Below are 15,863 nucleotides of genomic sequence, written 5' to 3' on the forward strand. Positions count from 1 at the left end.
GGAGGGAGGGAGGGAGGGAGGGAGGGAGGGAGGAAGCATTCAAGTAACTGATTTTTCCCCCTCTTTTGTGATGACTTAAGATCTACTTGTATGTCTCTGAATCATATGGCCCCTCATCACTTCTGAGAAAGATGGTACCAACTCAGATGCTATGCTAATAGCACGTGGGATTATTTCCCACATAAAAGCAAAGCTTACTTATACCTCAAGATATAGCTGAATTGTGACCACATTGTAAAGGAAGTATAAACAAACCAGTCACCCCATGAAAGGGTCTAGGAAGACAACCATATATCAGCTAGTCCCCCTTCTAAGTCTTCACAGTGTCTAGATGGACCGTGGCTGACTCTCAAGCAACTCCATCAAGTGACTCTAACAGCATTTCTCTTAGGCTGGGCAATTTGTGAGAGAAAGAATGAGATCTTTGAGAACTCTCTCAACAAGATGTCTGCTCCCTCCAGCCAGAGTTCTCTCCAAGCCACAGAAAGACAGGTTTCCTACACTGAACAGCAAACTTGGTACCAGTGTGATCTTCTCCTGTAAATCAGATATTCGGAGACTTGAAGCATTTCCTTTCCTAAATGTTTTTTCCAATAACCTCAATCCAAATGATGCAGTAAATCATGGTCATCAGATAACAGGTCCTTTTTTTTCTTTTTCCATTTTCAAGATGGTAAAAGGAGGAAGCATGCATTTATTTGATTATTTCATGGATCTTTTGACATGAGTTGAGAACAGCAGGCTGTCACCTGTGGCCATCCCTGAAAGATGTGATGCTGTTGATGAAATGCACTGGAACATGTGTTTCTGTTATGAAACACGTGCTCCAAGAAAACAAAGGGGGTCTGGATTTATCTCCCCGAGAGCTGCAAGGCTTTGAACCTCTTTGGCTGAACACTCTGTATTAAAACCCTAGGCCTCTGTTTTCTGGCTTGAACATAAATCCAGGCTATAGCAGACAACTCATGAGAGAAAGAGAGGCGATCTAAACGAAGAAAGATGTGGCCATGTTGGTTTTAAAATACATTGCTCAAATCTTTATTGTCATTTCCAGTGTGGGCTTACTAGACTTAGCCAGGAGAGATAAAACATTTGGGCATCTTTACTAATGTTTATTGAGACTTGAAACTTAATTATCCCGGATAACCCCCTAAAACTTTGGTTATATAATTTTATTAATTATCTTAACAGTTCGGTATGATAGATACAGTTTCTAATTAGATTGAGAAAGGGACCCCAAACCTTAGTTTTTCTTCTTGGTAATCTGTCATGTTAATTTCTCAAACTTGGCTCCCCCCTGAGGAATCTCCTCTTGTATAATTTTTTAAAAAGACTGAAGTGTTCCACCCTAGGTCTATTTAGTCCAGTCACATGAAGTAAAGTCTCAGAATATATGCATTTTTACATATATTTAACACTGCATGAGTAATGATTTAAGCCTCTACTCCAAGTTGAGACTGATTGAATAATCAATAAATAACATATTTGAGTTTTTGGTGTGTCTATATATACATAGAGATACATGTGTGTATCTAATCTGTGTACGTCTGCATATGCCTGTGCATGTGTGTGGAGACAAAGAGCAACTTCAGGTGCTATTCTTTAGACACAGGCTATGTTTTTTTTTATTTTAGTTTTGTTTTGAGATAAGTTTACTCACTGGCTTAGGACTGTTAAAGAAGGCAAGACAGCTAGAGAGGGAGCCTGAGGCCTGTGAGCTTCTTCCTAGTTTGCTAGCTAGCACCTGGCTGTTTACAAGCCACATTTGGAATAACAAAGGTCTAGGGACCCAGAGTTCAAGTTGGGTGTTGAAAATATCTACTGATAACTAAGAGATGGGGCTTGGAACTTTAATGTTGTTTTTTGCTTTGTTGTTGTTGTTGTTGCTGCTGCTGTTGTTGTTGTTGTTTGCTTTCTTGAGAGAGGGTCTTACTATATATGTCTTGCTGTACAGGAACTCCCTACGTAGACCAGGCTGGCTTCTAACTCACTGTTTCCCAAGTGCTAGGATTAAAGGTGTGTGCCACCATACCTGGCTTTAGTATTGTCTCGAAGAGAGGTGAGTTTTTCAGTTTTAGATCTTTGTAAGCAACCAGAAAGGCAGAGTTCTGTTAGCTAGCCTTTCCAGTTTCTCTCAGCTATGCCCTTCTCTCTGCCTGGGTTTACCACACTCCTGAAGATGTCAAAAGTTGTTCTGCAGAAGCTATGAAGTTCAGTGATATATAACAGCCTTGATTTTCAAAAGCTCGTATTTCTTCCACCCTTCAGCTCAGAATTGTTCTTGATGTGTAAAGGACAGGGGATTCTAAGTTTGTAGCCGGTCTAGGGAAGTTTCTTTGCTCCCTACCAGACTCACCATGCTGCTACCAAAATCAAAGAATCAATATGGTTTTGTTATGGCTACTATTTCTATTGGAATGTGTTTCTTTGAAACAGAATAACTGACTTTAAAAGTGCCGTGTAGTATGTAGTGTGAGTCCAATACCTGTAACTTTTAATGTAGACATTTAGTTGAAAATTAATAACTGAATCAAAAGTCACTGGGGGAATTTCTAGAACAAAAGAGGAAATGGTGGGATAAAGAGGAGAAATGTTCTCTAAGCCATCCATGTAAATGTTAAACTAAGCCTAGACTGGGCAGTGCTTTAGAAATACTGTTAATTCTATTATTGTATCTATAACTTTTAAAGAGGCGCTCTGCTCACCGCTGTGCTCCCCGCTGGCAGCTTTGCTGGCTGTTCTTTATAAGGCATCTTCTTGACTTCAAAGGACACCAGGGATGCAAGAGCATAATGATCATTCTTTCTCTGAAAGTAAAATTATTTACTTAAATATTTGTCCTTAAAACTTAAATTTTCTATGTCTATATACTCAGTTATTTTCAGCATTTTCTATGTCCAGTGTAACATTTCATTCTTTTATTCTGTTTTTCTGTTATGTTATGTTATCCATCCATCTACTCTTCCCTCTGTATGTCCATCCATTCATCATCTATTTGTCCATCCATCCATATATAATAAATATAATATATTTTATGTAGTATATATTACACACACACACACACACACACACACACACACACACACACATATTTAAATTTAAGGCATGTGCCACCATGCCAGTTAGGATATGTTTTGTTAGTAAAATATTGTGCCTAAGTTTAAGAGGAACCATGCCCCAGGAAATTTAGGCTCCAAAAAGAAATCAGCTCAAGGATTCTCTGGAGTTATTGCTGGTGAAAGGAAGACAGGCCCTCAGAGATTACAGATGCATGTGATTCGAGAGAGAAAAGTGTTTTACAGAAGGCCCCGTGACAGCTTACAAAGGAATGCTTCACATTTTAGTCACACAGACAATGACCCAGAGCAGGGCAGCTCTGCCTCGGAGCTATTGAAGCTGTAAGTGCCTGGAGGCCTTCCTGTGCACTTGAAGGTGTTTAGCGGTCCCTGCCTTCTCTCTACTAGATATGCCAGTTGTAGGAATTGGGATGCTCCTGAGAGCCAGTGGCCAAGATTTCAGAACCCTTGAGGTCAGCTGTTAAATTACAGCATAATTAACCAACCAACCAACCAACCAACCAATAAACAAATAAATGAAATAAACCACGAAGTGGAAGGGACCTGTGTGGGGAAGATTTCTGGGGAATTGGATGGAAAGTAGCAGGTAGATATGATCAAGATACACTGTACACCTGTACAAAAAAATCCAAAATAAATAAAATGCTATTAAAATTAAATTATACGAAATAATTTGTATTTATAAAATATAACAGTCAAGACTGAATTCTGAATAATTGTATTTTATTATTACCAATGCTCCTAATACTACTTATATCTATTTCATCTTTACATTTTTCTATTACCAATGCGCCGTTACTTATATCTGCACTTGGGCATCTCTTCCCAGAGTCCATATTTCCTAACATGGTGCTGACACACTAACACTAACCATGGTAGGAACAGTTATACTGTGGAACCACAGAGCCCTTTGATTCCTCCCTGATATCAGTGTTCCAGTACCTCACGTAGTTACTAGCACATCCCTCTGATAATGCAGTGCTGTGCCTTTTGGAACCAGTCTAACATTTGGATAGTAAAAATTTTGTTCAAACATTTTTTATGAGTTAAGCTTTCCCTATGACTGAATTTTTCTGCCCCTAATAAACCCTACTTTTTGTACATGATAAGCACAGGCCATAAAATGTACCTTTTACATATTTAAAGTAACTTTATCTTTGCCTTTTCTTTCTAATTGTCCAAGGGTAAATAACTCTATCCATCTGAAAAGAAATATGTTCAGTATGGCATTCTTCAGTGACCTATCCTTGACTGTCATTTCCATTCTAACTGACAGCTGGAGTTTTATGCATGTGTTGATACTGTCCCTAGTTCTTGATGATTTCAATCTCATTCACTCACAAAAGAAGTGCTCCAGTAATGAGATTCTATGACTTTGTTTTGGCTTGAGACTGAATCTCATCCTGTAGCCAAAGCTTACCACGAGCTCTTGCTGTAGCCTAGATTAGCCTCAAATTGGTGATAATCCCACTATTTCAGCCTCAGACACGAGTCACCATACAGGCTAGTAATAAGATTCTATGGGGAAGAACTGTCACCCCATATGCATGGGTATCCTTGCCTCTAAACCTTTGTTTCAGTCAGGGTTTCTATTGCCATGATAACACATCAAACCTAAAGCAACTCAGGAAAGAAAAGGTCTTTTTCATCTTAAAACTTGCAAGTCACACACTCCATAATGAAGTGAAGTCGGGGCAGAAACTGAGGCAGGAACCTGGAAGTCAGAACCGAAGCAAAAGCCTTAGAAGATCACTGCACACTGGCTTCACCGCATCTCCGTTCAGCTTGCTTTCTTATATAACCCAGGACTGCCTGGTCAGGGAGGTGCCACCCACAGCTGAGGAAGCTCAGTAAGCTGAGCCCACCCACATTAATCACTAACTAAGAAAATGTCTCCACAGACTCACCTACAGGCAATCTGACTGAGACACTTTCTCAACGGAGGTTCCTCCTCTTAGATAATTCTAGTAATTTTCATATTGCCAAAAATCCAACCAGGACAGCTTTCAGTGAAGATGATTTCAGAGCTGGGGATAGGGGTGGTGCACGCCTATGATCCTAGCACTTGGGAGGCAGGAGGATATGGAACTCTATGCTAGTTTCTGCTACTTAAGAGTCTGAAGCTGGCGTACCAGCCTAGGCTGCATAGGACCTTGTTTCAAAACAATAAAGCAAAGCTCTGGGTTCAATCCCTGGTACTGGGAAAGCAACCAAAGCAACCAACAAACAAAAAGCAATAACACAAAACAACAAACAAAACAAACCACCGCCACCACCACCACCACCACCAACAACAACAACAAAACACACACACACACACACACACACACACACACACACACACTCCACAAGGACTAGTTTTAGATCGGTATGTTGGCTCCTATTTAGAATCTCAGGACATGAGAGGATAAGGCCAGAAGATTGTTTTGAATCAGAAATGATCCTGGATCACACAGTGAGTGTAGACTAGGCTCAATGGTTAAAAGCACTTGTTACAAGGGACCCTGGTTCAATTCCCAGTACCCACATGGAGGCTCACCTCAGGTACCAACATGTGTGGTGTACAGACATACTTGAAAGAGCACACATACACATAAAATAATAAAAATAAATCTAAAAATAAACATAACCAAAGAAAGTCTCAAAAGATCCAAAGTGTTATCAATCTCCTGGTTTAATAAAAAAAAAATATGGTAGAAAATTGAATTTCTATGCTGGAAGCCACATCTTCAGTTTAAAAAAAAAAATTAGCTAAGAACTGCATCTCTGCACTGATTCTAGCTGGAAAGTTTTGTTTTTTTCTCTTACTGCCTCTGCATTTAGCAACAAGAGTTTCTCAGCGCACTAAAGATGGGGTGTGATGGTGTCTTCCTGACACAACAGAACTGATTCATTCATGGACTCTTGGAGACTTGGGCACAAGACCTGTGCAGGTTCAAGCTAGATGGGACGCCAACACTGATGGGGAAGAGTGGACACAGCATCTGGCCACTAACCAAGAAGCCGTCTGAGTTTTCATCTATTTCCTACCTTCACTGTCATTTCTGTTGGTTCACAACCCACAGGGGGTTTCTGGATCCTTGACAATTGTGAAATCCTTGTCAGAAGTTCTGAATCTGTCTGCAGTAAAACTGTATTTGAAGTGTGGTATTATATTATATCATAGCTTTTATATTTAATTTTTTCAGTTTTATGTTGTGGCCCATAATTTTTTTTCCTATGTTACAGTTATGATCCACAAAACGATGTCTGGACAACAGACTACAAACGCAACAGGAGCTCTCCAGCTTATATCACCTAGTGGCACCATAGCTGCCTGAGTGAGTCTGCCATATGCTGTTTGCATAGCAACAATGCCTCTTGTAAGCCTGTCTCTTCAAGGTAACAGTCCTTTACTGATGTTCAGTGATATGTGACTGCTCTTTTTTCCCCCAACCTGATGATACAAAATGGAAATATAATGAACTACAAACTATGCAGTATCTTTGGACTCATTGTATGCACCTGTGTGTGTGCGTGTATGTGTGACCACGTCCATCTTGGTGGTTTTTTCTCTTAGAGTCTGTCTACCTTGTTTTTTGAACAGGGTCTCCTAGGACCTGGGGCTCATTCATAGGGTACGATGGCTGCCAGTGTGACTTGAGCATATACCTGAATCCCAGTGGTAGAATTATCAGAGCGTACCGCCCTGCCCTGCTTTTGACTTAACTTGGGTTTTGGGGGAGTCCTTGCACTACTGCAGTAGACACTCTACAGACTGAGATGTCTTCGTAACCAGCTAGTGGGCACTTCCTCATTATGGTTTCCTTATGGGACTAATGACAGCTCCAGTGTTGGCAATACATGAGAGAGGAGGCTTCTGAGCTTGATAAATACTTAAGCATTTGCCAATATCAAGAGCATTCTCTGAAACTCATCTTTGAACAGCTTAATTCCTTCTCAAGACTGATGATAATGATTTTGTTTGAGAAAGGGCTCTCAATGTAGCTCCAGCTGGCCTTGAACTCTCAATGTAGCTCAAGCTGGTTTTGAGGTTACCATCTTTCTGCTTCTATTGTCCAAGTGTTGAAAGTCAAGATTTATGCTTCCATGTTCAGTTCAGTTGTTATTTTTAAGCACATGCTCATTTTACATTTAAATATTCACTAGTTTCCAGAATCCAAGCTTCTGGTATTTCTGAGCAACTCTTGGTGAAACTTAAAAAAAAAAAAAAGAAAGAAAGAAAAGAAAAGAAGTTTCATTCCAAGAGATGCTCATGGAATAAGGTGTCATTTAGCATTAAGCTAAGTAGAATCCTTTTCTGACCAGTTTGCATGTCTACCACAGGGAGAGAAAAAAAGGCGAATGTGGCAAAATCCTGACTGTCTGTCAAATTCATATTTCTAGCCTGTATAGAGGAAGCAGAAAGCATTATCTGTTCATAGATTGTATGATGAAACTACTTTAAAAAATGAATATATAAACATGCACACACAGAAGCATATGTATATACTGAAATATAATTATATAAATGTATATCTACACGTATACCTCCAACTATATGTTTATATAAGAGACAGGAAGTTTCTGATAGTGTACTCCTCTTTGGCATCAGGCTTCTATGAGGCTAATAAGCAGACACTGTAGGAAGTACAGCCATTGTGGCTACAGGTATGTGTGCATGTGCGGATATGCATGAAGTGACTTGTTCTGAACTGCTAGCTTTACAGTGACCTCCTTCTTTTAGAAAGGATTCAGAGTGTTGGTATATGTTCTAGTCTGACTCCTCTGTTTAACTTGTTTAAACAGCCCCTCAGTCACTAGTGATTTCCTTCAGACACACTGTGTCTTCTTTTTCTTTAAGATTTTCTTTTCTTTTGTGTATATATCAGTGTCTGCACACCACACACACACACACACACACACACACACACACACATTCCTGTAGAGTCCAAAGGAGGTCATTGGATCCCTTGGACTAGAGTCATAGACCATTGCGAGCCACCATGTGAGTGCTGGGAACTGACTTCAGATCTTGTCAAGGGCAGCCACCACTCCTGATCACTGGGCCATCTCTGCAGCTAGGTCTTCTCTATAGGAGAAAGAAGCTATGACCTCATCTCTATGGCCCTCACTCAGGGATAGATTTCTACACCAGGTCAAAGCAGGCACGTTAAAATTCTCACCCCCTCCCCAGTTGCAGTGCTGTGATGACAGGCCCTGTTTAATCCAACAGCCCTTCTTTCTCCTTTTGGGAGGATGCGATGATCAGAGTGACAGGAGGAATCTACACTTTTCACTAGGACCACATGGGCTTGGGAATTCCCTAAGGCACTTCTCATCCACCTCTCAGATAAGAAGTAATAGCAAACAGGCAGAGTAACTCTGGCAGCCTTGTGCTGTGCAAGATGCAAGCTGCAGGGTCATCTTCTGGGTTGTTCACTTGAAACATCGTGTAGTCACTTGGGAAACGTTTTGACTCCAGGAACACCAGTGTTATCTATTAAAAGGGCAGTCTGATTTAAAAAGGCCAATTATTTTCAAACTTGTGCCATTTGAAAGTATTTTTAAAAATGGCCCATTTTTTTGGTGGCTCAGCCTTTAAAGAAATTAGTAGTCACATATGTCAGAAAAGTAATTAAATGATAAAAGTCTAGAGTGGCAATTTATCATAAAGACTAATAATCAAATTTTCTAAATTATGCAGGGAAAATAAAATTTTTATTGAAATTGCCTTTTTGATATTTTTTCATGTTTCCCTCTTATCTAAAAAGTTCTAAAATTTGGAAGACTTTTCAAGAAATCATCTGACATTTTAATGTAACATTTTATTTTTGAGAACTTTTTCCCAAGGCAAGGGAATGAATAGGCTGAGTTAATTATGCAGAGATCTGTGTGTGCCATTCTCTGAGATAGGCTGTACATGTGTAAACTGTTTTGCAAAGTCCTTTGATGTACATGCTTGCTTGTGTATTTCAACGATAAAGTAGAAAGAAAATTGTCTAATGTCCCTAAGGCAATAGAAAACATGTACCTGTCTTTGACCAGAGTTACCTGCCTCAAAGGAGGTATGGCCAACATCGTATGGCACACTCATAGTCTCTTTTGGCAGAGGAAATGAAAAGTAACATAAGGCTTGGTGAGTCTGAGTCCAAAGTTTATTACTATTACTGGTCTGCTACAACCCAAGAATTATCTTTTATTTATCATAGGTATGCGGGTGGCATGCCTGTAATCCCATTTTCAGGAGGCAGAGGCAGAGGCAGAGGCAGAAGGATTGTGAGTTGAAGGTCAGCTTGGGCTGTGAGTTCTTATCTCAAGCTAGCCAGTGTCTCCCTTCATGAATTCTGAAATAATAGGCAATATCTAAATTCATTAACACAGTAGAAAGGCTCTGTATGTCTTAGGGGGGAAAAATCTCTATGTTGTGGTTACCACAGAATCACCTAGACTACTGGGGTCGCAGGTTTGCAGTCTGTGCCATTTGATCATGGCCTGGAAATCTCTAGTGGGTGGGTATCATGTGGTGACCTTGGTTCAGCACTCTAACCTAGTGATGCACGCCAGGCTAAAGCTTCCAGACGCCTCCTCTTACCAGCTATGTGACCCTGGAAAGGCTACTTATCCTCCGTGTCTCTGTTTGCTCCCCTGTAAGCCATAGTTGATAATAACCGTATGTATCCCACAGGTTTGTTTTAAGGATTAGGAAAATTACACATGAGCATTTATCCTCATGCCTAGTTGCATGGTCATCATTCAACAGGACCCTGGCTCTTGTGGACAGGCAGACCTCTCTGGAAAGGCTGCTTGTTCTTTAATGTTTAGAGAGAGTCATTCTGACATAGTCTGTTCTGAGTCAACCAAAGTATCAACACAATAGAAAAGGGGGCCATTAATAAAGCACACAGAGTTATTGCTGACTTCAGCTAAGTAGAATAAACATCATAAATAACTTATTAGGAGAGGTTCCATATGAGTTGCCCATATATCACTGAATTTTCAGGAAAGAAAGGAGACTTTTGTCCAATCCTTTCATCTCATGCAGGAAGGAATTCAGACCCATGAAAGCTCATTTGAACACAGCCAGTTCAGCATGGAATTGGGCTAGGGCCTCCTGATTCCATAACCCTGAAGACTGAACACAGATTCTAGTTTAAATGAGGAACATCAATCCTAGAATTGTTTTTAATATGTGCATTTGGATTCTTACAGAGCATTTGGCTCATTGGTAGTTTTCAGACATGACACTGTCTATGAAATCCATAAACATGCTTCCCCACATGTTCTCATAGATACTTTGGCCAATGTTTACCGAGAGTGAAAAAAGAATTCTCCATTGGCTTGCCTCTAATTACAACTTTTGCCCAAGATTGGTAATTATATATCTGAGAGTTGATGGAACAGGATCAAGTGAGCAGAAAAAAGAAAAATCAGAATAAAAGTCTTAAACCCTCATTAATTAATTATCCCAAACACTAAGGTTAGGAAAAGTGTTTTAAGAAGCATATTAGCTAGATCATTACACAGTAGCAAGATGGACCAGCAGAGGTTGCAATGAGGGAAGTAACACTGGAGATTGTAGCGAGCTGAGCATCCTCCCTGCAAGTCCACAGCCACATGGACTCTCAGGACATGACTTTACTTAGATGAAGATTCCTGTGGGCTCTAGGTCAAGTTTGAGATGACATTATATTGTCCCGTGTGGCTATAAATTGAAGGATAGTGTCCTTAAAGAGAAAAAAAAGAGGGCTGAGATGGCTCAGGTGGCACAATGCCTGCCTTGTTAGCTTAGGATCTGAGTTCAGATCTATGATAAAATCCCAGCACTTGGGAGGCAGAGGCAGGCAGATTTCTGAGTTCGAGGCCAGCCTGGTCTACAAAGTGAGTTCCAGGACAGCCAGGGCTATACAGAGAAACCCTGTCTCAAAAAACCAAAAACAAAAAAAAAAAACAAAAAAAAAAATCATCTATGTTAAAAATGTAGCTGTGGTTATGTAAATCTATATTCTAGCCCGTCGGGTGGGTGGGATAGAGGCAGGTAGATTCTCTGAGCTTGTTGATGTCTAGGCTAGTCCATCAGTGAGTTCTGGGTTCATGGTCTGCAAGCTAGCCAATCATGAGTACTGTGTTCAGCGGGAGACCCTATCACAGAAGGTAAGGAGAAGAGGCATAATGGAAGACACCTGACCTCTACCTCTAGTCTGCATATGCATGTGCACACACATGCATACACGCATGCTGTATACACAGACAGACCCTTATACACTACTGTATCACTCACAAAAGACAGAGAAGGAAGACACAAGGCCTGGGTGAGGCGATATAGCAGCTGAGGTTGGAGTGATGTTCACAAACCAATGGAGGCCAAGAATAAGGAGGAAGTGGAGGATAACTTCTCCTTCAGTGCCTCTAGAAGGACCTACATCTTTGCTACATTGGCTTAGAACTTCTGATGGTTTGTGAATGTGTGTGTGATATGAAGTGTGGTGTGTGTGTGCGTGTGCGTGTGTGTGTGTGTGTGTGTGTGGTATATGGTAGGTGCAGTGTTGTAGGGGGGTATGTTGTGTATGTGTGGTATGTGGTGCTGGTAATGGTATGTGTGGTGTGTGTGTTTGTGTGTATGTGTGTGGTGTGTATGATATGTAGTTCAGCTGATGGTATGTGTGTGTATGGTATAGAATGTAATATGTGGTATGTAGTGTGGTGTATGTGTTTGTGTGGTGTATGTTATGTGGTGGTATGCATGCTTGTATGTGTGGTACATATGGTATATGGTGGTGGTGGTGGTGGTGATGTGTGTGTTTGTGTGTGTATATCTGATATGTGGTAGTATATTACATGTGTGTGGTTTGTGTATGTGTGTATATGTGTGGTGTGGTGTGATATGTATATGTGGTGTGTGGTATGGTGTGTCTCTTCATATGTGTGGTATGTATGTGTATGGTGTATGTGTACGGTATGTGGTATAGTGATGTGTGTGAGTGTGTGGTATGTGTTGTATGTTTGTGTCTATGTTAGTGTGTGTGTACATGTGTGTGTATGTTGGTGTGTGTGTATGTGGTGTGGGGGTGTGTGGTAGTGTGTATGTGTGTGTGCATATGTGTGCATGTCGGTATGTGTGTGTGTGGTGTGGTAGGGTGTGTGTGTGAGAGCCCACATCCTTGCTTACACTACATCAGTGCCCTATCACTGAGCTAGTGTGTGTGTGTGTGTGTGTGTGTGTGTGTGTGTGTGTGTGTGAACCCACATCCTTGTTTACACTACATCAGTGCCCTATCACTGAGCTATATACCTTTCGGCTTTGATTTTTTCAGACAGGATTTAATTTTTTTTTTTTGATGCAGGGTCTTTGTGATTTGGATCAGACTATTCTTCTCAATGTTGGCCTCAAAACACCATCTTACTGCCCCAGCCTCTGTAGTGCTGGGCAGTGTTGAAGAACACTGGCTTCAACTTTCTAAGGCTGAAGCACCTGATGATTTAGTCTCTCTGAACTACAGTTGGTTCATCTGTAATATGCTGTTTATAATGGTAGTGACCTGATAAAGATTTGAGGGTTAAATAAGATGCATTGAAAGTGGAAAAAAATGTCCTTGTTTGCTTGTTTGTTTTATAATAAAAATTATGGACTAGTGGAATTATCTAAGTATTTTTAGAAATCGAATAGGTGAAAATTCAGAGACCGTAAATTCTATATTAATAGCTAGACAAAAGGATTGTCTTTGTCACATGAGGCAGATAAACCTGCCTAGTTTAGGAGGTAAAGTATCTGCGTTTGTACTTACCTTGAGTGTCTTCACCAACTGCTCTTGGCTCGTCTCTTCTACAGAAATTTCCTTTGAAAATATTGAAATTCTTAAATTTTAAAAATTAAAATCTTTAAATTTAAAACTTGAAAAAAATTCCAAAATTGAAAAGTGAAAAATCAAGGCTAGGGAAATGGCTCGGTCAGTAACCTGCTTGCTGAACAAGCATGAGAACCTGAGCCTGGATTCCCAGCACACATGGAAAAAGCCATGTATAGTGGTGCATGCCTGTCATGCCAATGCTAGTGGCAGTGGTGAAGAGCTGTGGGGAAAGGTCCCCTGCCAGCTTAGCCAGGTTAGTGAGCTCTAGGTTCAGTGACAGATTGTCTCACAAAGTACGGTGGAGGATTGATGGAACAAGACACTGTACATTGACCTCTGGCCTCCTGACAGTATGTGTTCACACATGCACAAAAATATCAATAACACATCTACACACACACACATGTGCAAGTGAAAAGTTCCTACACAGGGGCTTGGTGCTGAGCTTGACGCTCCTCTTTCGGGAGGTTCTGGGTGAATGGTGCGTAAGGTATCAGTCAGTGGGTCAGTGGCATTGTTACCTTGAGGAACGTGTGGGCCCACAATCTTGATCTGACCTTCAGGACTGCACTTTCACCTCCTCCCAGGCGACCCACTGCACAAGAGATTTGCAAGCAGTCAATGTTGGTACAGTTCTGCAAAACACAAAGGCAGAGGCAGAAGCAGAGCATAAGTGCCTTGGATGGCAGTAAAGAGTCAAAGCTGACATTACTTTCTTCCCTCAGAAGACATCGCCTTGCCTGCAACTCTAATTCGCTCCATGAAATCTAGGGAAAGAACAAATTCATTGAGATAACTGAGACAACAAACAGTTAGCAATGGTGCGACATTGAATTTCCTGGTAATAGAAAGGTAAAAGTGGATCATAAAATAGTTAAAGACATGATCCTCTCTAAAGATCCCACCTTTCTGTAGCAGCCAGTGAACACTCTCTCAGATCTTGGCAAGACATTTCTTAGAGATGGCAGAGGCACTAGGAGAACCTAGAAGACTTTGCAGAGGAGGCCCTTGAGTGCACGTCTCCCTAGACTCAGTTACTGACTCATTGACAAGTAATTGTTCCCCACCATTCTCTCTTTTGTCCAATCCATTTCCTGATCATAGAGCTGATTCTTACAAGTTCCATTCATGAACCTGCTGTTAAATCAGCCATTTACCCATCTTACAAGGGATCCCCTTTAAAATACAAGACATACAATATGGAAAGTTTTCATGATGAGGCCTTTCTAACTATCAAATCTCTCTTCTCATTGGATCCTGGTTTCCACAGGCTCACATGTTTGGCCACTTCCTTTCTAGCAGGTGGCACTGTCTGGGGAGGCTGGGGAACCTTTAGCTTGTAGGTCTTGGTTGGGAAGAGGTCACTAGTGGAGTATTGACAAGGTTATGCCTCTGGTTTCAACCTGCATTGTCTACTTTATGACTGGTTATGTATATGGACTTACTTCTATGCACTCCCTAGACCATCCAGAAAGAGTTTCTTTTGGTACTCTGTCTTCCCCACTATGACACACTGAAACCCCTCTGAAATTGCACACAAATAAACCTTTCCTCCTTTAAATTGCCTTGTAAGGTGTTTTGATCAGGGAATTGGCAAAGATGACTACTATACTGAGTGTGGGAATACATGGGTATGCATAGTCGGTTTTTCACGGGTAATGTACAGAACTATGCCTCTCTGATTGCACTGGAGAGAAGATGGAAGAATTAAAGAAAGACCCCTGGAAGAGTGGAGTCTATTACAGAGGAGAGCAGGAGGTTGGAGTTGGAATTTCCAGGTACAGAGTGCGAAGAGGTCCAAAAAGCCCTTAGGTGGGTTAACCAAAGGTATAAAGACAGTGGGGGAAAGGACAAGTCAGAGCTGTGATAGTTTCCAGAGGTGTTCAATAGCATCAAATGCAGAAAAGAAATCCATGGTTGTTGCAAGTTGAGTAACTAAGGAAAACAGAGAAAAGTTTGGAGAGGAGGAGAGAGGTGACCATAACAGAAGCAGCAGGAGCCTGAAGGCTACAGAGACAAAGGTGACTGGAGTTGGGAGATTAAGTTACCATGTTGGAGATATAGAGTTTTTTTTAAAAAATGCAAAATGGAAATTATGATCCCAACACAGAATGTTGGTATTTTGCACTTACAAATTCCTAATCAGGAATGGGATTAAGTGCTTTGTCTTAACCAAACAAAAACTGTAGGAGGTCTTCTTTAGCTTTTGATTTTAGAATAAACTTTGCATAATCACCCTCTCCCCAGAGTTGTCTTTATTCAAGGACCTGGGTGGCTGTTGCATAGTTTGTAGTTTTTGAACCAATAAGAGGGAAAGAGAATGTAACATGAGTTTGAAATCAGATACAGGTACTAATGACTGTCTTGGCAATCATTTGCAAGTAAAATGCTCTTATGATATTTAGAAGTTGAAATTTATGGTAAAATATTTAATAAGAAATAGCAGAAGGGAAGAAATTGGACCTGTAACACAAATGCATACAACTTTTAAGAGAATTCCATTTATATATCTCTATCACTCCTGTACTCAAGATGCATGCATAAAGTAGATATGTATATAGAGAGGGATTTGAATTTTGTTTGTACAAATGTTTACTTCCACAGAAGTCTGATATTGGGTTTCCAATGGGCTCTTCTCATTTCTACTGTACATAATTGGATTCTATAGATGTGAGCTTTCAGTAATAACAGCATACAGCTTTATTAATTTAGCCTAAAAAAGACAATGTATGGTTTGCTGACCTAACATTTTAGAGCCATTATACAGTCTTACAAATGTGCAGGCCCTTGAATCTGTTGAGTATTGTAAGCTGTTCTATATCTCAGGTGCTTTTTCCTTAAGAAGAAATGGATGTATATCATTTATTTCTCTCTCTCTCTCTCTCTCTCTCTCTCTCTCTCTCCCTCTCTCCCTCTCTCCCTCTCTTTTTCTCTCTTTCTATCTCAAAAAACTGATCCA

General features: G+C 40.6%; 1 protein-coding gene across 2 annotated transcripts in view; it reads right to left on the minus strand.

Moving 5' to 3' along the window:
• Itga8 (integrin subunit alpha 8) overlaps window positions 1–15,863 on the minus strand; it is a 182,371-nt gene that overhangs the window by 9,885 nt on the left and 156,623 nt on the right. Inside the window, exons 27-29 of one of the 2 annotated variants that reach the window (XM_029536874.1) lie at window positions 13,426–13,539; window positions 12,842–12,892; window positions 2,706–2,807 (exon numbers count right to left, since the gene is read on the minus strand). In XM_029536874.1, the coding sequence (XP_029392734.1) occupies window positions 2,706–2,807; window positions 12,842–12,892; window positions 13,426–13,539 (267 nt within the window). The remainder of the gene's footprint in view (window positions 1–2,705; window positions 2,808–12,841; window positions 12,893–13,425; window positions 13,540–15,863) is intronic. The other variant, XM_021192601.2, reaches the window with a different exon arrangement.

The sequence above is a fragment of the Mus pahari genome, chromosome 3, assembly GCF_900095145.1.
Source record: "Mus pahari chromosome 3, PAHARI_EIJ_v1.1, whole genome shotgun sequence".
Classification (NCBI taxonomy): Eukaryota; Metazoa; Chordata; class Mammalia; order Rodentia; family Muridae; genus Mus; species Mus pahari.